Here is a 21,919-nt window from a genome sequence, read left to right as displayed (position 1 = left end):
ACTTTACATTGGATCCACCTCTCAGTAAGTCTTTCTTTGGCTTGCTTTGGGTTCATTTATTCAGTTTTCTACAAAAAAGTAAAATCTGGTGTTGTTTTAAAACGCCGGCTTTTTGATAGTGGTGAGTACTGGTACTGCACCCCTTTTTGGGATTTAAGAAAATGAATTCCCAACAGTTATGGGTTTGCTTTTGGCAATCAGCATTGCCATTCCCAATGGTTTCAGACTACTGTGTGGGTAGTCCAATGGTGGTTTTAGGCAGTGTCCTTCTGTGCCCATAACATCGGCAAAAATGAGTGGCAGCCTATTCTTCATGCATTTCCCTGTGCATTTTCTGGGAAGCTCTGGCCATCGTGATGTTTTCCATGTCAGTACTGCACAGTTTTTGAGGAAGGGCTCGGATGCATGGGTAAAAACATCCCACAGCCCCCCCTTAGCGGTGGCAAGAACTCTCCCACCTAACAAATGATACCGCCTGAAGTGTGTACGGTGCAAAACCCGGAGCCAGCAACACCATTCAGGGTGACGCCAGAGGATGTACTGCCATTCATACAAGGCCTTGCCCACAACTCCATTAAAGTGCACTTGGCTGCCATTTCTAGGTACACCAGACACAAAAAAAGGCATTACAGTCTACGGACGCAGACTCGTAAAGCATTTCCTCAAAGGCCTTTTCAGAGGTTTTCCACTAGTAAGACGGATATCGCCAGAATGGAGCCTCAACACTGTGCTCTCAGGGCTCATGAAGAAACCGTTTTAACCTATGGCCTCCACGCAATTGGAATACTTGTCATGGAAAGTCGCCTTCCTGGTGGGTGTTATGTCAGCTAGGCCAGTGTAGGAGCTGCAAGCCGTCGCAATCAACCAACCATACCTGCGGTTCCAAAAGGACAGGGTACTTCTCATGAGAAACCCACAATTCGTTCCCAAAGTACCCACGGATTTTCACAACAATTCCACGATAACCTTACCGGTTTTATTTAGCAAGCCCTCATCGCCGACAGAGGTTGCATTACACTTACTCAACCTCAAGCGGGCATTATAATACTATATTGACAGGACGCAGTCCTTCAGAAAATCAACGCAACTTTTCGTAGTGCATGCCCCAATGATAAAGGCAAAGCATAGCAAGGTGGATCTCGTCAGCCATTGGCTTCTGCCACAAGCCGGCCGGGAAGCCCCTCCAAGCTCCCCTACATGCACTTTCGACAAGAGCTACAGTGGCATGGTGGCTGGATGTCCTGATAGTAACATCTTCCATGCCGCCACCTGGTCAGTGTTGCATACTTTTACAAGGAACTACTGCCTGGAGAAGCAGCATACTGAAGCAGTGCCGTCAGGAAGAGCAGTCCTACAGCGCCTGTTCCATTAAGGTATGATCTTATGGCTTTGCAGTAAGGTGTGCTGGGTGACTTATGTGTGTATGCACCTCCAGTGTCTGTATACTGCTACATAGTCTATTCACAGGATGTGAATCTATGAAAGATCCAATGCTGGAGAAGGAGAACTTTTCTTACTTGTAACTCCTGTTCTCCAGCATTGGTATCTTTTTATAGATTCACATGTGCCCTCCTTTGACCCCGTTGGGTAAAACTACGTATAGCCCAGGGACATCGGGTATCACGGGGGCAGAATCTTAGGGGGAAAAGGAATGTCTAGTCTAGGGCTACTTGAGGTCCCATTCGTGGGTACCCAAAACACCCAAGACAAGGGTCTTAGGCTACACAATGTAAGTTCTTCTTGCCTAGGGCAAGGGGAATCAAAACGTTACTGAGGATTCCCAGCCTGATGACTGGGAATATTCACAGCTTGGGAATCTATGGAAGATACCAATGCTAGAGAACAGGAGTTACAGGTAAGAAACTTTCTCCATTTAATTGAAAGTGGCTGTTCTTGCAGGAACTTGGCCAGAGTCTGTTCCTCTTTGACTGTATCAGAACTGAGACTTTAATCAATAAGACCTCTATTGGTTCATATCCTCTTTCAGTGGATAATGTGTTCCTTATGTTGTAACAGCATGCTGCCTTAGTTATCACCCTATCTGACTTGCCAAATGATTTGCCATTAGTAGCCTGCAACCATATCTGTGGTTGTTAGGTCTATTTTTCGCTCAAAAAATAAACTAAAACTAAGATGTCTGCCATGGAAAGGGTGGGCATGCATGTCGGCAGTAAAGAGAATCTCCTGAGAAGCAGAGACAGATGGGGAGATTTCACCTTCAGCGGTTGGCTGGATTAGAGAGTGGTGTTTGGGGTTGAGTGTCACAGTGGAGGGTGTGGCCGAGGGCTGTAGCAGCCAAAAGGCTACCGTGAATGCAGGCAGACCCGTAAGGTAATGCCTGCTTTATGAGAAAACCGATCACCCAGGACGCCCCTCACCAGGGTGCTAATTCTAGTTTGTGGATAGACTGTGCGGTTGCATTACACTATCTAGCAATCCGGGCTTTTTAGGGGCATTGTTTCCTTTGTAGACTTTCAGAACACAAGCCCTTCCCGTAGACATTGTGTGAGGGAAATACCAGTTTAAATTTTTTTTCTCTAAATAGGTGAACGTTCAAATGTAGCAGTTTTCTCCTGTTCTGCCTGTTCTTCTCCGTGAAGAGAATTTTAAAGTGCGCCTCTGAGGTATGTTTGCATTTAGGCCTCAACTTTAAGGACCAAAAACCTGCATTGGTTTGCCTGAAGGTCTTTGCTGCCTCTGCTACTGGGATGCGCACCAGCCTCTTAAAGAACCTCCAAGAAATAGCAGATGTAAGCAGTATACTACTCGTTATGGTTTAGGCTCTTTCTTGAAGGGAGGGAGGGAACACTAGTGCATGTATTCCTGTGCCAAGCTTGACATGTCTCTCAGGGTTACCCACCAGCTCCTGCTCTTTTCCTATGTTAACCCTCTCCTGGAAATACATGAAATCATAATGAAACTCTAATGGGAGTCGGATCACCTTTGAGTAACTGGGTCCACTGACCAATCTCACTATATTTCCACAAAATATCGCAGACCAACACTGCAAATCCGAGAATCTATCATTTGTAAAGCCCCATTTCACTGCATATATATGTGGGGGGGATGGTTTAAATTGATAATAAATGTGAGGGGGGTATGGGAGCTGCGGGGGCCTCCCCCACATGTATATGTGGTGGGAAGTGGAGTAAAAAAAATAAATGGGTGTTTTCGGATTCAGTGCTTTTTTTCTCGATATTTTCCCATAGATTACAATTTCCCAACCGAAGGAGCTGCCTAGAAAGACAAAAAAGAAGGCATGTGCCATAGCTGCCGCTTATTCAATGTATTTGAAATAATGGTAATCTGATATGGCTTTAAAACCAAAAAACCCATTGATTTGCACTGCTGAAAATTTTCGGGGGGGACGAAGGATCAAGTATGTCAGAGTCTGTACAACAGAGAGTTGTCTCGGATCAGGGAGTTGCAGCCTGTGACCCACCGGCTGATCTGCTCTATGAACATGATCATGTCGGAACGCTGGCTACGGCTGATCGATGGTAGTGCCAAATCTCTGCAGAGCCAAAGTTTCCTGACCCCCTGCCCTGGATGAAAATCTATTCCTCTATTCCTCAATCCTGATGTTATTCAGCTCAATGAACACGCAGATGTTCTAGAGCTACACTAAAAAGGTGCAGGGCATCCTAATGGGGGCAGTGGTGCACTCTCAAGTTGCCTTCACCCATATTCTGGGATAACTCTATCAAAAAATCAGTATATGGGCTACTGAAAGACAAACATGCTTGTGTGCTTTTGATTAATTATCTTAAACAATGTGCCCAGGAATACTACACACGTCCTTTACCTGAATTGGCTCACCTGCATCTTCTGCCGTCAATATGGTGCAGCTTTTTGGGAGGTTGTAGATTTTCCAACTTTGGGTCCGAGTGGAAGGCCCAATATCGGAGTTGGACTAAGTTGTGAGATTTTAGTTTTGAAGTCCAGACTTTGTCTCAAATCGCACCTGCTTTCTAGCATTAAACAGTAAAGTGCTAGGTATGGTTAGTTCCTCTGTGGCATAGGCACGGGCAGCAAATATTAAATGGATCTGTGGAAGAGGGCCGATAGTTGCCCTTTAGAGTATAGCAATCATTATTATGGAGGGGAGAGACACCCTATTGCACTGATGCGCAATGTCAGGCTGTATTCGACTTAATGTGATCCATGGATGTGTCTGGCATCTCTTGCAGTGTTCTGAAGCCCATTCCCTGCGGTGCCTGCACCTGCGTGGCATCACTGCAGGCTCCCATTTCTCTGATCACGGAGGCTTAATCCCCAAACTCTCCGTCCTTCGCACCATTAGAGCAAGGCACAAAGGAACAGGGCGGCAGGACAATATTTCCCCTCATAATGATGTTTTTTAAAGACGCCTGCCTGGGCTTAACGAATGTCATTTATAGAGCAATTATCTTTCAAAAGAGAATCATTTACTTGCTCAGAACTCCACTTTAAATTAAGATCGGAGACTGGCAAAGCTGTAATTACACCGCCTGCTGTCATTTTCACTTCTAGGCAAAGGGTCTTTTCTTGAGAGAATTGCCTCCACAAAGCTGGAAGAAATTCATTCTGCACTTACTTAACCTCTCTGGCAGAAAGAGATTGCTTGGGAAAGAGCATCTTCGGGAACAAGAGCAATCTACATCTCGGAGCCGCACGTTAACAGGCTGATTGTAATTGCCGTCAGTACGGGGACTTTGTCACATGTTCCAATTCATGTTTTTTTTGGCTTCCTGAAGCTATTTCCATGGGAATCTCGAAAGTGGCTTGTTGAGCCTTTTTCTCCCTACCCTTTTTCCTGCTTCCCCACTTTTTAGTCTCCAGCCTAGGAGTTTAAAGCGAGCAACTTGTGCCTCGGCAAGAAAGGAAAGGTTGATTTTTAAACTATGGTTGTTTCACTGTTAGTTCTGGCCCGGAACCGTGCACATAAGTATGTTGAAAGGGAACTAAGCTTTCTTTTCATGTCATTAAACTAGTAAACTATAATCGTCTCTCCTGGCAACATTGCACACGTGCAACCTTATGCTTGTGTTCCACTGAAGCAGTTTACGGAGAATGCCCGTCTGCTTTGTCCCTATTGCTCTCTTTTTCATCACATTTTTCATCTAATCCTGGTTGCGTGTTATTTTGGTTGCAAATGTGTTCTAAAAGGTGTGTGTGTATATATATATATATATATATATATATATATATATATATATATATATATATATATATATATATATATATATATATAGAGAGAGAGAGAAAGAGACTCTAGTGGTAGTCACGGAGTATTACAAGATTTGTTTTCGAAACTCGGAAACTGACGCGGACAGGGCGTGTTAGTAATACTATCCCTAGTGTGACATGTACTGTACGCATGGTCCTTGACTCATCAAGGTCCCTCAGATTGTTTCTGACATGAGGTTGAATGAAGTGTAGCGCGAGTGAACAAGCAGAAACACTGAACCTAGAAAAACATCTATGCGCCTTCTACTCCAGTACGGAGAGGAAGGGTGGGCGCATGTGAATCTAGGCAGATAGAAGCAACAGAAATACGATTACGGTGAGTAAAGTATCATATATATATATATTTCTGAGGCTTGTGGAATCGGCTTATATCACATGCTGTGCATAGGCCGACATCTAGTGGAAGCTACAGAGTATTACAGTTGTTTTCGAAACTCGAAAAGGGACGTCGACAGGGCGTACCAGTAATACTATCCCTAGTGTGATGTCCACTGTACCAATAATCTCTCACTCGTCGAGGACCCTCAGATTTTTTTTTTCCGCCATGCTAGATGGACACGTATAGCGGTGTTCCTTCGGCGGTAAGCCATTGACTTTTACATAATTACGATAGTATTTCTTTCTATCCTTTCTTCGACTGCCGAATCACCACGCCGGTGAAGAAAGAAAACTGCCTGTCAGAAACTACAGCGACGGTCCATTCAGCCTTGGAAGGGGCCCACTAGGCCAGGCAACTCGAGGCCATGTAGGTAGAGGGAATCTTTAATGAATGCAGCAATGCCGTACTTTGGGACGGCGAGGGCAACGGAGTAGCTTCAGCTACTCAAGCGCAGACCCCCGACCCCATAGGACAGGCCGGCGGCCATGTCGTGGGGACTACACCCGGCGGCGGCAGCGCTACAATAGCACACACCACCAAGCACATAAGCCCCAGTCGAATATTCGACAACGTTCGACACCCCAAGAAAGGTCCACCGAGTCCCGGTCCTCTGGGCAATCTCGATCAAGATCGCCACATGACAGGGTTCAACCGTCGAAAGACGGCAAGGGTGTCGCTCGAAAAACTCCTTCCGAAAACCAATCGTCTGCGGACCCCACACTGGAAGTTCGACGTTAATCGTCCGATTAGGCGGCAGGCCCCAAGAAGTGTGTGAAACACTCCTTACAAATGATTAAAAGTCCTCTAAGACCCCTCATTGGGACAAGAGCCCTCATATAGGGAGAAGACACCACAAAAGGGAATATTATCCAAGCCCATAGAGAAACCTAAGGACTCTAGACCTAAAACTATACCTCCCACTGATGAGGACTTTGGTATTTCCCCTCAATCTATTGTGATCCCAAGTCCAAAGGAATGGTCGTCACAAGATATTGATAGGGTTATGCGAAGAATGACCTTCATGGCTAATTTTTATGAAAAAAATCCAGATTACTTTCAATGTTTCCACTCCACGCCTCCCACCTCAACCCCTTCCGGCTCTCAAGCCTCTGCCTTACCCACTCAACCCCCTTCTAAGAGGTCTTGCTCTAATGTCCCCTTACAAAGTACGGTTATAGGTCTATATGACCCTGAATTAGAACCAGAAGATCAGGAGGATCTCTCGTTTGTGGAAACATCTGACCCTCAACTTAATGAACAGATTAACTTTATTATAGGGATGATGAGGACCCAGAGGCAGACCAGGAAGCTAACATGTACTCCATAGATTCCCCTCTTAATCAGGACACACCAGTGGTGGATTCCCCTGTCGATAATGAACCCTCCTCGATGAAGCCAAAGCGGCAAAACACTTCCAAATGGACACACAGGCGGATAGAGACTTCGCTGAACAAATATTGGGGGACAAAAAGGCAGAAGGTCAGTGTTAGGAGAGATGTCTTAATTGTGGGTAATTTTCCTTCCATGTGGCAACCCCTAAACTTTTTGCTGTTGTTTTCACCATGATCTAGACTTTGCCAGAGAAGTGCAGCCTTCTGCCGCACTCCTCTGGGCTTTCGCTCCATTCTTACGGGGAAACTGGCATGCCCTTAAGACAGTCAGTACTGGGAAACGTTGTTTTCCGTAGTTTCTTTATCATGTTGCAGCTTTCGCGCAACATGGCACTGTAAGCTAAGTTACTGCTCTCTTGGGTCTCTAGTCTTCTACAGGCCCTAGATACTCTCTTAGGATTGTTAATGAACGGTGCAAGTGAATCACGGACGGGACTGGTGGCAGCAATCGTTTCTTTGTGTTTTTGAGCTCCTTTTGGCATTTAAGCGCGTTTCTCGCACTTAGCCCAAAATGGTGGCCTGGCTCCCAAAATGGCCAGACCACTAGGCTCTTTGTCCTGCCCGCTGACCGTCTTGCCCCCTTCACCTTCCCCAGGTCAAGCCGACCCGGGGCCTTCCTTATTTGGGCATGTACTTTCCCGCGAAACACAGATGCTTTTGCGGGCTTCTACAGGCCTTGTGTGTGCCTCCAGGATGCGGGCTGGGATGTCTGGTCCCAATACACATCCTGGGTGCCAGAGAGTCTAGTGTGTCGTGAATGCCTGGGACCACCATGGTCCGTGAAAGGTCCACATATGGTGTGAGTGTTTTGTGAGCAGATCTCCCATTGGGTCCCCTCCGTTTTGGCGCGAAGGGAACCGTGGATAAGAGGAGGCTGGAAACACCACTACCAGGTCGATCTCCTGAGTTCTCACGAACAAAGGAATACAGGAGCCAAGTATCCTGCAACTACGAGGCTGAACCGAGGAATCGCTGGTGACCCGCTGAAGGACTGCTCCTCTGCACTGCTGTCGCTTTGTGAAACCCTTTCTACCTCTGATCGAACTAGAAGGCCTGTACTGGTACTTCGACCCCTTGGAATAGTGGGAACAACTATTCTCGGCATCTTCACCATCTCCTGCACGTAATCCTTCGGAAGTGTCTCTGGGCCATCCAGTGGACTGACCAGCCTACCCAGGAGTCTTGCTCTGTAACCGCCGTCAGGTTGTTTTGTATTACGAGTCCTTGTCACTCTCACACAATTCGTACACTTGGCATTCCCAGGTCTGAAGTGAGTAGTGTACATTGGGCTGAAATACACACGTCCACTTTGTTGCCCTGCTGTGGTAACAAACTGTGCGGGTTCACTGCGTTTGGGACATCCTCCACTCTACTTCTGCTGCTGCGGAATCTGCACAACGCCGAGACGTCCCCTGCTCGTATCTGAACCTGCCAGCACTGAAACTGACGCGGAGAAGCCTGGGTCTGCCTGCATCGGGGACCGATGAGTAGCATCGCTAGGAACTGGTTGACCTCCCGCAGTAGCCCATAGCTTTTCCCCGCTGTGTCAAACAGCACGCCTTCCCGTACTCGCGCTCTGCTTCTGCCCACAGTGGAGGCTGCGCTTGAGTCGCGGAGCTCTGTTCATCTTCATTTGTTCATCGAACTAAACTGCCTGATTCCCTTGAAGAGACTCCCCTTTGCCCATTGGCACCAGCATGTGCAGGTACTTTTGAGCACAAGGCTCCACTCTTCGTAGGGCTCAGACTTCCTTTTAGTTAGGTGCCTCTGAAGGCGGACTGGGTCTAACTATTATTGGCACTGCCTGTTTTCCTCCCCATCTAGGTGGTCTACACATTTTGTGCGTCTAACTCGTTAGACTCGTTTGTATTTGTATATATATTGTATTTGATTGGTATGTGTTGGTTTACTTGAGTTTTATTGTGATTTCTCGCTACGGTCAATGTTATAAAGACCTTGTAATAAATGTGTCTATATTTTTAATATAACACCTGCTTGGAGTAATTTGTAAGTGTCCTTGCTTTGTGTGCTCATTGCGGGCTTTCAGTCACCCTCACCCCTCTTGAGACCTAGTCTTGACCGCCGCGATCGCTACCTTGATTGGTCTGGGTTGTCCAGAGGTTACCCTGTTCCAAGAAACTAGGCTGGCCTTCTGAACCTCTGCCCCTCCAGGACAGAGTTCAGAAATCCGTCTTAACAGTCAGTTTACCCCGCTAATAAAATCGGTCCAATGCTGAATACAGCCTTCCTTAGAAGCACCCAATCTCACACGGGCCGTTAACCCGCATGTGGAAAAACTATTCAGACCTGCGCCATCAGACCCTTTATATATAAGATGCCAATTGAAATCAGACTCATTGGTTGTTACCACAACAAGAAAGAGAACAGGCACACCCCTTGCTTCCTCCGAAGGCCCACCGGATAAGGAAAGCAAAAAGGTATATGCCATGGGCAGAAAGGTTGCTTCCTCTGTGGCCTATCAAACTAGAATAGCCAACAACGCAACACTTTTGGCGAATTATAATTGGCAAAAGTGGGAGGAAATTTCTGCGTTACTTTTGTCTGCCCCGGAGCCACTTAAATCACAACTAGCTCAAGTGGCAGCAGACGGAAGGGCCATATCTACCTGTCTCCTCAAATCAAATTTTGATGCAGCTGACAATGCCAGAAGAGTCATTGCAGAGGGGACTATTATAAAGAGGCATGCATGGCTTCGCCAGTCAGACTTTAGGCCAGAAACACAAGCCACTCTAATAAACATGCCATTGGGACCTAACGTGCTCTTCGGCAAGGCTGTGGAAGATGCACTTAAAACCGCAAAGGACGAGTATGACACTCTAAAATCTTTAGGCCAGCTATACTTCCCATAATAAGGTCTCATGGTAGAAGGTACCAGTCATCAAGGCATTTATGGAAGAGGTAAAGAGACTCCACCCTCCAATTTATAACCCACCACCAGGTTGGGACCTCAATGTGGTACTGGCTAAGCTCATGGGACCCCCATTCGAGCCTATGCACAAGTCTAGTCTCAAACACCTGACTTATAAAGCTGCCTTCTTAGTAGCTATCACTTCCATAAGAAGGGTTAGTGAAATCAAAGCATTGTCAGTGCAGGATCCTTTCTTTACTATACATACAGACAAGCTGGTTTTACATACTCGCCCTAGGTTCTCATCTAAATTAATCTCCAAATTTCATGTAAACCAGTCTACTGAGCTACCGGCTTTCTTCCAGGAGCCCAAAAGCTCTGCTGAGGTAAAACTCCTCACACTAGATGTGAGGAGAGCAGTCCTCTACTACGTAGACAAGTCCAGACCGCTAAGAAAAACAGATCAACTGTTTGTCTCCATAGCGCCAGGCAGAGAAGGTGACAGCATCTCTAAGAATGCCATCTCAGTCAAAGAGAGAATTGTCTTTAAAACGCTGGCCATCACCCACAAATGTCTCCATGAGCTTGCACCCCCATACCTATCACAAAGAATCACGAGGCATACTGCCTCAAGACCCCTCAGAGAAGTCTATTCCAATACTATCCTCACACCTAAAATCCGTAAAGCCAGAGCAGGCGGCACCAGCTTTCCCACACTAGCCGCCACACACTGGACCGCACTCCCTCCTCACCTGAGACAGATCGAATCCCACCAAGCCTTCCGGAAAGCCATCAAAACTTCGCTCTTCAACTGAAAGTTGTAAACCTGCACCACCCTTATTATGTAGAACCAACCTACTGTTCTCTATCATTTTGCATGTATGTAACTTGCTCATGCTATGTTGTAATTAACCAAGAAGCCTAATGGCGCCTCAACCTGTATGTCAAATTTCTTACATATTCATGTAACGGCGCCTCGATGCCCTTGGGCTGCAAGTGCGCGATACAAATGCAAATAAATAAATAAAAAAATAAATCTCTAGGTGGATAGTCATATGTATCCAACTGTGCTATTCCCTATCAGATAAAACACTGCCTTTTTTACGCCAAGGGCCCACTGCACAAGAGGTACTGGAGCCAATCTGGCTTTCGTTGCAAATGTCCCCTTAGACAGTGTTTGCAAAGCAGATACATGGAGCTCAATGCTGCATTGACACTCATGCACGAGTGGGGCAAGCGGTTCTAAGACATTTATTCGCTCATGAACCTTCTCACATCCCACCTCCTTCTACTGCTCGCTAATCTATGCACAGCATGTGATCTAAGCAGATTCCACAAGCCTCGGAAGGGATATATTACTCACCGTAATCGTATTTCGGATGCTTGTATCTGCTTAGATTCACATGCAACCAACCCTTCCTCCCCTCGGAGAGAAGGCGCATGGATGCTTATGAGCTTGTCAGATACGGATCTGCTTGGATACAACTGTACTCACGCTACACCTCATGCTACCTCATGTCAGAAAAATAACAATCTGAGGGACCTTGATGCGTGAGGGATCATGGGTACAGTGGACGTCACACTAGGGATAGTATTACTGGCACGCCCTGTCGATGTCCCTTTTCAAGTTTGAAAAACAACTGTAATACGCTGCAGCTTCCACTATATGTCGGCCTATGCACAGCATGTGAATCTAAGCCGATACAAGCATCTGGACAGGCGGACAAAACGTTGGACCCATCACGCCATGCAGGCTGAGGCCGCCATGGATGAAGGGGCACCCAGCGACGCTTTCGGATGGGAAGGGTGACGGGGAACCTCGCTGTTCCACAGTGCCAGTCCCTGACCCTGATAGATAGGCCGGCGGTCCTGTTATGGGGAAGACACCCGGCAGCAAGGGCACCACACTCCCACACACTAAACACACTCCCCACAGCGATGCGACAGAAATCGCACACCGAGAGTCGCCGGCGAAGGGCAAATCTTTGGATTTGCGGTTCTCTGAACATCCCTATCGGCCGTCTCATGGCAAGCCCGTAAAGACAAATGACGTCAGACTCAAAAATCCCTCGCCGAGCCTCGTGCCGTCGAAAGACACCACCGAGCCCGTTCCCGTAGTTGAAATTCGACCTACATCTGGGGGAAAGGGCAAAAAGTCAGGAATTTCCCGTTCTATTGAAAAACAGACGCCCAGTGCCCCTATTTCGACCACTAGCTCGAAAGAAATGCTCTTACAAGAGCAGGGTTCATAAGGACAACTCCAGTCCCTCTCATAAAGACAGGGACACAGGGGACAGAAGGGACAAGCCTAGGGAACGGTCTACTACCCCAGAACCTGATAGTATCCCTGTTCAAAACATTACAGAAGAGCATGACCAGCCTGAGCCTATCAATCTGGATGAAGAAGAGGTAGATTGTGGGCTCCCTACTCCCGCTACCCCTGCATCTGCCCCTACCCACCAGTTCAGCTACATGGACTGCACAAGAGATAGAGTTATGGGACGCATGGCATGCATTGGCCTTTGTTGCCTTTTGGGTACTCTGGAGGCTTAATTATTCCCTCTCACTACTGTAGCATCTGCTATTGTAATGAAGTGACTAAGGCGCCAACACGTTTTTTTTTTTGTTCTCGTTTTTTCAAGTCTCATCTTTACGATTGGCATCTATTCAATGTTTTTTTCTTGTGCACACTATAAAGATCTTAGATCAATGTTTACAGGTGGGTAATTTGTTCCTTCTGTGATGTTCAAAACTTGGAACGTATTGTATTCTTCGTGGTATCATCTTTCATATTGAAACTTGTTGCAGTGCAATTAAAAGTGAGAGCCCTATGTGTGGCCATTCTGTAAAATGCCTGCGGCTGGGATGAGTCGCTTATGGCGAGCTTGTTATGCAATGGCTGACTCTTGTATGTTCTTTTCTCCACAGGAGCAGCCAAGGATTCATGCATATGAAATTGGCAAAGACCAAAGAGAAGTACATTTTAGGCCAGAACAGCCCTCCGTTTGACACCGTCCCGGAAGTCATCCACTACTACACAACGAAAAAGCTTCCTATAAAGGGAGCTGAACATTTATCGCTGCTGTACCCGGTGGCTGTGCGTACCCTCTAGAGAGAGGGCTGATCTCGCTTCTTCCTATGGAAAGGAGATGATGGGCAAGCGATGCAGCAATAGTCTGGCTGCGTATGTCCTTTAGAGCAAGGGATTTCCATTACCAACATCTGAAATGAGGCATGCTGCCATGGAACTTTAACTTGCTGGCTTGTGCACCTTTCTTGTTCTATGTATCGTACTATTGCACTACTGCATGGCTTTCGAATGATGAGTCGCTTCGAAGTTGGAGGAGGAATCCAATTGAGTCTGTGTTTTTCTGTAATTCGGACAATCATTATACATCGAAAGACCCGTCTTCGAAAATGGAAAAAATAAGTAAAGCAAAGGGGCCAATTCCAGGGATGCTAGCTCCAAAGACCTACACGACGGTCATGATTGACACCACCAATCATCTAACACTGGGATCATTCTCTTGATGCAGATTCATTGGGTACTTGTCATTGAACTAAATGTAATGGTGTGGCACGTCCGCCATTGCCCAAGTGCTCGGCCCCTTACCACCCAACATCTGATTAGGTGTTCCTTCTACATTTGAGTCAGCACGGCAACACAATTTTTACTTGGTGCAAGGGAGGTCTTCACAAGTAATTTTGCAATAGTATTTTCTTGTTGTTGAATTATTTATGAGTAGGGTTTGTAAATAAAATAGCGGTTTAATATATACGTATATTTTTTATTCTTGTTTTTTGGTACACAGTTCCATCTGTTAAGGATTTACTGGACTCGTTTTTCCAGTGTTGGGCCGAAATGTTCAGGTGCATTACCAGTTCTGCGTTATTATTGTTTCAGTACTATGCGTCTTGACTTTTCTGGCGTTCGAAGAAGACATAAAATGTTTGGGTTGTTGTTTTTGTGACTGGATTCTATTTTGTATTCGTTTGGGAGCAAATCGATGAGACCAGAATTTCAGATTCTGCCAAGCCTATTTTCTAAACGTCATTATGAGAGTACTGAGTTAATCTGGTCTCGCTCGGGTAGCCAGTAAATTCTAGCATAATTTGTTATTGCAAGACAGGTAAAAAATATAGTTGCACAAATAAACGGCCTGGTTAAACAAGTGGGAGATGAATATTATTTTGCAAATTTAAAAGCAAAATGTGATTGTTTTTTGTTTTGTTTATGGCATCATAAAATGTGACTTAATGTTGCAGTCTGTAGACTCTTCTCCCCATTACATTTGCTCAACGTTCATTTTATGTTTTGCACAATTTCCGGGTGCTCTCAGTTTCCAGGATAATGGAAGTGCTTGCCTATGCTCTTGCCATTAACCACATATGTTAATTGGTGGGATGGGGGGTGGGGGCAGGAATTCAAAAAGTGCCTCGATCTGTTATGCGTTCACAGCCTGTGTCCCTCTGTCTGTCAACGCATGGGCCCGTTTCACAATGGTGCATGGACTTCTGAAGATTGGGGACACCGCTGTGTTTAGCCAGGCAATAAATGCAGTTAGAAAAGGTAAACCGACCCAGTGCTGTTTTCTGGGCAGCATAGGTCACTACGAAGGAGTTCTTTTCTAAAAGTCTGCAAGAGATTTAATGCGTATTGGCCTACCAAAATGCTTCCTCCTTTCAAGAACGCTTCCTGCTTCACATTTATTGAAAAGCTATGCCCATGCCTGTCGGTAAGGAATCAAGCTCATTTCTTAGTTTTACTGTTCGTCCGAACAGAGCATGAAGCAAATTAATTCTGAAAGCCTCAGATCTTGATAACCAGTCGCCATCTGATGGATAAAAAGCCATTAAGGTTCTGGCACGGCACCCACTAAATATTCCTACAGCAATGTTCAGTGCAGATTTAGTGCTCTGACAGCAACTCTGAGCAAAGAAATGGAGGACGAGACTGCTCAAATCGGCTTTACCTCAGAAAGAAGCACTTGGTAAAGCAAACAGACCCACATAGATTGTTTTCAAACATTCGAAGATCCTGGCGGACTCTATGCCAATTTAATCAAAAGTAGTATAATTCAAAAGATCGAACATGCACTGCAAAAGTCATTATCTGTTCACAACTAGGCGCCTTCCTGTTCTGCCTTAATCAGAAGGTGATTGGGTATAACAAGTTCAAAAGTATCTTCTCACTATTTCTTGACAAAGCTCCAGAATAAAGAAAAATGTGTCAAAGGGGAACCTCTTCTGTGGGAGGGCCATGTCTACCTCTTTTTAAATAATTGAATACAATTTTATATTTGGTTATCCACGAGTGTGGTGTCAAATCTTTTATTTTATGACGGGTTCTCCTCTGATGCCTGCTCCTGTGATCATCACGCAGAGTGGTAGAAAAATCATGAACGAATAAACATAAGGCCCAATGCCCTAGAACAGTCATAGAAGATAGTGTGCTCTGTCACGGAACAATCCTAGAAGGAAACAATTAGATGATTCTTCCCTGAGAACCAAGCATATGTGCCTTCCGCCAGCTACGTTCTCGCTCCACAAACTAAGATGGCCGCCGAAAACATGGCAGATGGGCACAATGGGGGAGCCAGTCATTATTCTCTACGGTGGAAGAGGGGTGACAGAGTTAAAGTGGCAAATGGGTGGAGAAAATAAATAAGAAATGGGCATGTATGCAGGGGAGGCCTAAAGCGGGAGCTGGTGTGCACTGAGAGTGGGCCAAAGGATACCTGAGCGGCCAATCGGGATGCTTGGAACACTGACAAGAAGTGATGGCCCTGAATTGAGCTTCCTGAATTGTCAATCACAAACCGCTGGGTGTTTGTCCCATATTCTGAAAATCCTTCCTCATCCATTCTTCTCCTGAAGCATGCGGAACTATTGTTTTTTTATGTATTATTGTGTATTTTGTGACTATTTTGCTTAAATCCTAACAATGTGTTTTTTGTTTAGTAGAAACAAAACTGTGCCCCAATTCCATTCCACATGAATACCTAGTATTCATTGGCATGTCCGTTTTTAATTGTTTTTTTGTAACAAGTCACAATATTTATAAATATTTGCTATTTTTGTATGAGATACCATCTCTGCATCCGTCAAGTCCCCTGTGGGTACCTGGTGTGGAAAAGAATCGTTCTGTAGTGCCTTCCAGCCACACTTGGCAACCCTTCCGCCGGGCAAAGCATCAGCATGGGAACATGGCTTGATAATCTGTGCTTGGGTGTGGCAGGGCTACGGCATAGATCTTGCCCACATGCTTATGCCACTTATTCCCAAAGTCTTATACAAAGACTTCTATTGCACAGCACTGTTCCCCAGTCTCAGACTTGCCGCTTTTACCAAGGCATCATGTCAACATGCTGCATATAATGAAAACCTGCTCCGGTCTCCATGTAGTAAATGAGGAATTGCATCTGTACGTTCAAGGTGATAGTATAAGGTGTGATGCAATGGATTCTGATGCAACACCTTCATAGCTGCCACACTGGCAAGCAGGCATGGGTTACAGAAGACATGCATGAGTGAGGCCAAGAGTGGACACGTTTGCTTCTGGCTTCATAGGTCGGTTAAGAACATATACGGAATACAGGAAAAGTTAACCTCGAACATGGGAAGGCACACATTGACTTGTGATCATGAGAAAAAAATGAGGAAGAAATGAGCATGTAATGCGAAGGAGATGCAGAAAAACGGTACCCTAACGAAAATGTTTAATGTTACCACTGGCTACTTTCATAGGATGCTAAAACCTCTAAATTAATAAACAATTATTTTGTGGAATGATTGATGATAATTTAGAGCTGCTTCTTCATTGTGACGAAAGTGTCATGCTGTTACGTTGACATCCTCACTTAAGATCCATTACTGCCATTTTGTATCTAGCATTTACAGTGGCGGTCAAAATCGTGTCACTGGACTACAGAATTAACGCTGTGCTAACGGGCACCCAAGAGTTATTGTAGTTACATCTAAAGCATATAGTTCTTTATAAAGCTTTTTGGCCTTTGGCTGTATATGGACACACTGTGTGAATCAGCAGCTTTTGTGCTAGAATGCTTCCCCTACACACACACTGGTGCTGTGGAGATGGACGTAAAGAAAGCTGATCCTATGATATGCATGCTACGCTGGGAAGTCGCCTACATTCTATGGAGACCTGGGTAGCCTCTTCAAAAGCAATGAATAATGGACAGCCACATTGAATTGACATTTCAATGTATTGTAGAAACAGCCAGAGGATTACAATGGAATTTTAAACAATAAAGATAAACCTTTTTTGACAGCATAACAATTGTATTTCATTCACTACAGAACACTGTTGGGGTTAGGCCAACTCCAGCTCAAGAAACCCTGAAATCATTTGCAAGAGACAACATTCTTGGCTGAGTGGGCACACTAAGCAGCAGAAGGTAGCAGTAATTGGACTTGTCCATCGAATGCCCTGATTTCAAGATTGTAGCTCAACACTAGTAGATGTGCCTCTACCCACCAAGCCCCTTAGTACAAACTTCAAGTGAGATGGGATGAATGGAAACAGTTCAGAAATGGAGGGTGAACGGGGAAGAGACCATGGAAACCTCATTGACATTTGAATGCGGGGGAACAATAATGCCCTCTTCCAGAGAGTGGAAACTGGACTGCTGCCACCCCTTCCTGACCCCCAAGAGAGCCAGGGAACATAGAGATGGTCTAGATGCCACCGAAAGGAAAGGGCATTCATCCCTCAGGCCCGAGGGTTCCTGACCCAAGAGTAGTACCTGTGAAGTATGCACATGTCTGGTGGGTAAAGATACCCGGAGAAGCTCCCAGAGGAAGGGAACGATGTACTTCCAGGTCATTCTATGCCCCGCAGCTAGCCACCCTCACTAGAGACTAGGAAAGAGGTCTGCAACCATTGGCTCTCCTGATGTTTTGAATTACAGCCCCCATCAGCCCTTGTCTCCATATTCAATGGCGAGGTTTCCTGGGAGTCATCCAAAGCATCTGGAGAGCTGCAGGTTGCAGACCCTGTGGGCTAGGACCTCATTCCACATCACAATTGATGTATGAATTCATCACTACGCGTTCACTGTGGACCGGATCATGAGGACTATTTCCTTCTCAGGGTCTGAAGTTAATCTGAAGGACATGTGGATGTATCTGATGTAATGCTCCACGTGACGGAAAGGTCTCCGTAACCACCCACACTGATATGCTGCTGAAATCCTCTAGCGTGTTGATCCTCGCTTAACTGGATGAGTGAGCATGGGGTAGCTGCTGGGGTTTCCTTTTTTTGGTAATCTGTGTGGCTCATGGATGTAGACTTTTTAGTCCTATCCCGATTCAGAGGAGTAAAACGTGTTTGTGACAGCAAGGTGCCGGTCTTCAAGGGATAGATAGGTCACCCACAATCTGTAAGGACTCAAAGAGGGGGCATACGTGTGGGGACTGCTAGCAGGAGAATTGACAGTAGACCTCATCTGGCATTGTGGCCTTCTCGTATGAACTAGTAAAGCGACTAACAGCAACAAATAGTCAGCTTTTGACTGCAGTACAGCTGGCACAACCTGAACCCCGGCTCTGTTTTTAAGTAAATAACAGTCTCTGGTCGAGTTTAACTGCATTTCGACATTTTTTCAGGATAGCATGCTACACTGCAAATACAGTGCACCCCAACTTTTTTTTTTAATATTCTTCCTGTCCTTTTTATGTTCTTGCTTCTCAGCAATTTGTTGCAATAAATCTAGTCTGCGTGTGCCGGCCGCGCTAGAATATTACTGCTTCGTCTGCTTTTGTTGCAAGCCGTTTTTAGCAACATAGCGTAGCAGTCCTATAGTTCAGCGCCCCATCCCTAATATGCGTTATTCCAAAAGCGGTGATCTGCGCGACTTCAGTCTTTAGGGGGAGCACGAGCACCCCTCCCCCATATGCCGAGCAGCATTGCCAAGTCCACGACCCCGGAGCTTTTTAACTCCGACGTGTGTCTGCTGTGATACTAATTACACGAAAATTGCCGCCCCTTAAGTTCAGAAGCTCCACTAGGTGCAATCAGCCCCTGATTACTTGCAAAACAATGAAACCGAAAATGCCCGTGGCACGAATATTGCCATGAAGAGGATGCATTCTGTGCAAGCGAGCGAGCCCGCAAACTAGATGGATCTGTATGGGTCTAGACATGGATCTTCCCGCACGTATATCTCGGTGTGGGGGTGCAATCTTACCTGATTAACAGTAAAATGGGCGTCTAGCAGGTTTACCAAACGAGGGAGTATAACCAAACTGTGAAATGAAATTCTTGAGGAGGGGGCCCCTGGAGCGACCCCAGCCCCCTCCCCCTCTTTTTAGCAAAGGGTTTGGCTCCGATGTTGCTTAAGAGCAATGGTAATGCGTAGTGTTTTCTGTAGCTGTGCTTGGGCAGTGGCTGGTGTTAGCATCGTTTCCCTTGCTGGCGACATTTTCAACACGGGGTGGCTCTCGGTTCAACACACGGCTGGGAGATGAGAGCTGACTCTTTAATCATAGATGGCTCGCCATCCCAAAAAGAACACATTATTTGTTTCGGCCTCGCCCTATTCTTCCTCTCATTGTGGTCTGCTTCCTCTTTGTCAGCATGCGTTCATGTTTTCTTGAACAGTTAACAAGTGAAATGACGATGCTTTTAAGGAACTGGGCGCCCAGAGCCCTGTCAGTGGCATGCAGTGAAACTAACAATTATGCTGTGAATTATGTAAAAAGGCCAAATTGCGTTTTTTATGACCGCATGGACAGCTCTGCTCCCGTTGAGTGGTTTAGATGGGGAAAACCATTGTAAGCTATGTTTTGAAACTGTCTATCCTCGTTCTCATTGGCCAAAGGGGCTTGTAGATGACAGAAGCATGCACCTGAAAACGGCAGCCTGGGCAATCTTGGAAACCAAATTAGGAAATGCGATTTAAAGTGTGCCAATTTATTGGCCGATAATTTCCTATGAAAATTGTCTATTTAACGTGTGCCTCAATTTGAAACTGCGTAGACCTAATAGACATGGAAATGCCGCTCTAGCCTCAACGGCATCTATGGTTTACCATAAACTCACCTGTCGTTTTCTTTTTGGTGCTTGTAAAAATCCAGACCTTATTTTGTCCTTTTAAATGTGTATTCTTCTTTTACCCAGTGAAATAATCCTACGATGTTTTTTCAAAATGTGTATTTTTTTCCCTCTATCTCCTGGTCTGTTTCTCAGTCAAATTAAGGTTCACTTTTGTAGGGTTAAAAAGAATGGGTCACAAAAGCACCCACTTGTTGTATGTTGTCCTTGTTTTAAAATGTGATTGTTAAAACTGTAATTACTGCTGAAATATTTTTCACATTTCTGCAACGTTGTGTTGGTTTTGCACTTTATTGAATTGTAAATAAATGATTTTCAAATAAATTAAAAAGTTGACACTGGTTTTCTTACCTTTCTAAATGTACAATTGTGAAATATTTTCCTACCTTTACACAGGAGATTCTAGTCTTGATACAAGAGCGTGCTGCTCTATTTACTGGAAAAGGAATTGGCTCTGATGCATGAAAGATTGAGAGCTGCTGTAACTGATGGTCACGCTTTTCCACCCCATTCTGATGTATTAAGGCACCCAGCGAGGATTAATTTGGGGGAGGGGGGGCGGTGTCACCAGATAGGTGTGGGATCCCCTTGATTACCGGGAAAAGCACCACATGCCTGTGGACCCTTCAAGCCCCCACCCCGATTAATTGAATTCAATAGATTATGCCTGGTTTTGGCTGGTGCAGCAAATATTTAGTCTAATTCTGAGGCTGGTGCTTGCAGTAAACATCTGGGCAAAATAGCTTTGTCTGGGTATTTCCTTCTTCTGTCATTGTGACACATTGACTTCTGCCCTGCAGGAGTAAAAGGATGAGTAGAGGCTAAACATCAGCTCAGCCCTCACACTTCTACAAACCAAGAGCCAACACAGTCCTAAAGGTAAAACGGGAACAGTCAAGAGATATACCTCCTTTGCCTCTTGTGGTAACGCGGGCCGAGGAAAGGGTATGCTCTTAGGGGGAGTGTGAATGTAGTACTAGTATTGACCCAAACAGCAAAGTAACCGTCCAAAATAAAGGAAATGTCCAAAGTTATATGAATATATGTATACTTTAATCAAACCCACCAGTTGCTAGAAAACTTAATGGGAAACACTGTAAAAAAAAAAACTCACCCCTGTGGCATGAACAGAGAAGATGCCACAGACGGAAGAATGTACAACTCTGAGTGAATTCAGCAGTGACCGACGAATGACAATGTGCACAAGTGACCAAACCAGTCTCTAGTGCCCCAAAATGGACCAGTGGCAGTCAATTTCTGGTCAACAGTACCTTGTTTCGGTTCTCTGTCAGTTCAACTGTGTAGAATCCGGCTTTTGCAATGGTGCAAGTGGATCGAGCTTCGTTCTGGCACTTTGGATCGTGTGTGCCCAAGCAGCAAAGGGGCGTCAAGCAGGTTTGCATGCTTGTTGCAGTTTGAAGGCAGTGTTCGGTGCAGCAGGTTGGTGCACTCGGTAGAACCAGTTTTAAGTCTAGTTGTAACTGCTGGGAATGGTTGATGAGTGATGCTCCAGCAGTTCAAGTCAGCAGTGATGGTTCGAATTGATGATCCTGTTATTCCGGAATGTAGTTCAGCAGTTTGAAGGAGAATTGGGTCAAATTGTGTTTTTAACCCCTAGTTTTTAGCCTGCCAGTGACTTTCCAGTGGTTTGTCTGGTCCCAGAGACTAACAGTTGTTCAAGCATATCAGATGACTTCTTCGATGAGGGCACATACAGCATCAAACTGGTTTTGAGATTCAAGCACTGTAGTTGGAATGTTTGGAGGAGTGCCAAAGGCAGTAGCAGCAGGATCCGTCGATGGCGCCGAACATGGCAAGACCACAGTTCAACAGTTCCATGCAGCAGAACAGGGATCCTTATCTGGTCCTCCAGATGCTGTGAGAACCACGCCAGTGGCTCTAGGTCAGGATGAGTGCTTTCAGGGACTGCTTTCCCAGCCTTTGAAGAGTCTTGGTCTTGATCCATGCAAGAGTCA

At 45.6% G+C, this 21,919-nt stretch overlaps 1 protein-coding gene across 1 annotated transcript in view; it reads left to right on the top strand.

Moving 5' to 3' along the window:
- The window catches only part of SHB (SH2 domain containing adaptor protein B), a 608,722-nt gene extending 588,448 nt beyond the window's left edge, over positions 1 to 20,274 (top strand). The window contains exon 6 of the mRNA XM_069630369.1: positions 12,797 to 20,274. Within this exon, the coding sequence (XP_069486470.1) occupies positions 12,797 to 12,980 (184 nt within the window). The 3' untranslated portion in view covers positions 12,981 to 20,274. The remainder of the gene's footprint in view (positions 1 to 12,796) is intronic.
- Positions 20,275 to 21,919: the final 1,645 nt, after the last annotated feature.

Source organism: Ambystoma mexicanum, chromosome 6q (assembly GCF_040938575.1).
Source record: "Ambystoma mexicanum isolate Mex_15411 chromosome 6q, UKY_AmexF1_1, whole genome shotgun sequence".
NCBI lineage: Eukaryota > Metazoa > Chordata > Amphibia > Caudata > Ambystomatidae > Ambystoma > Ambystoma mexicanum.
Note: the sequence above shows the minus strand (reverse complement) of the source record. Positions and strands in the feature narration are given on the sequence as shown.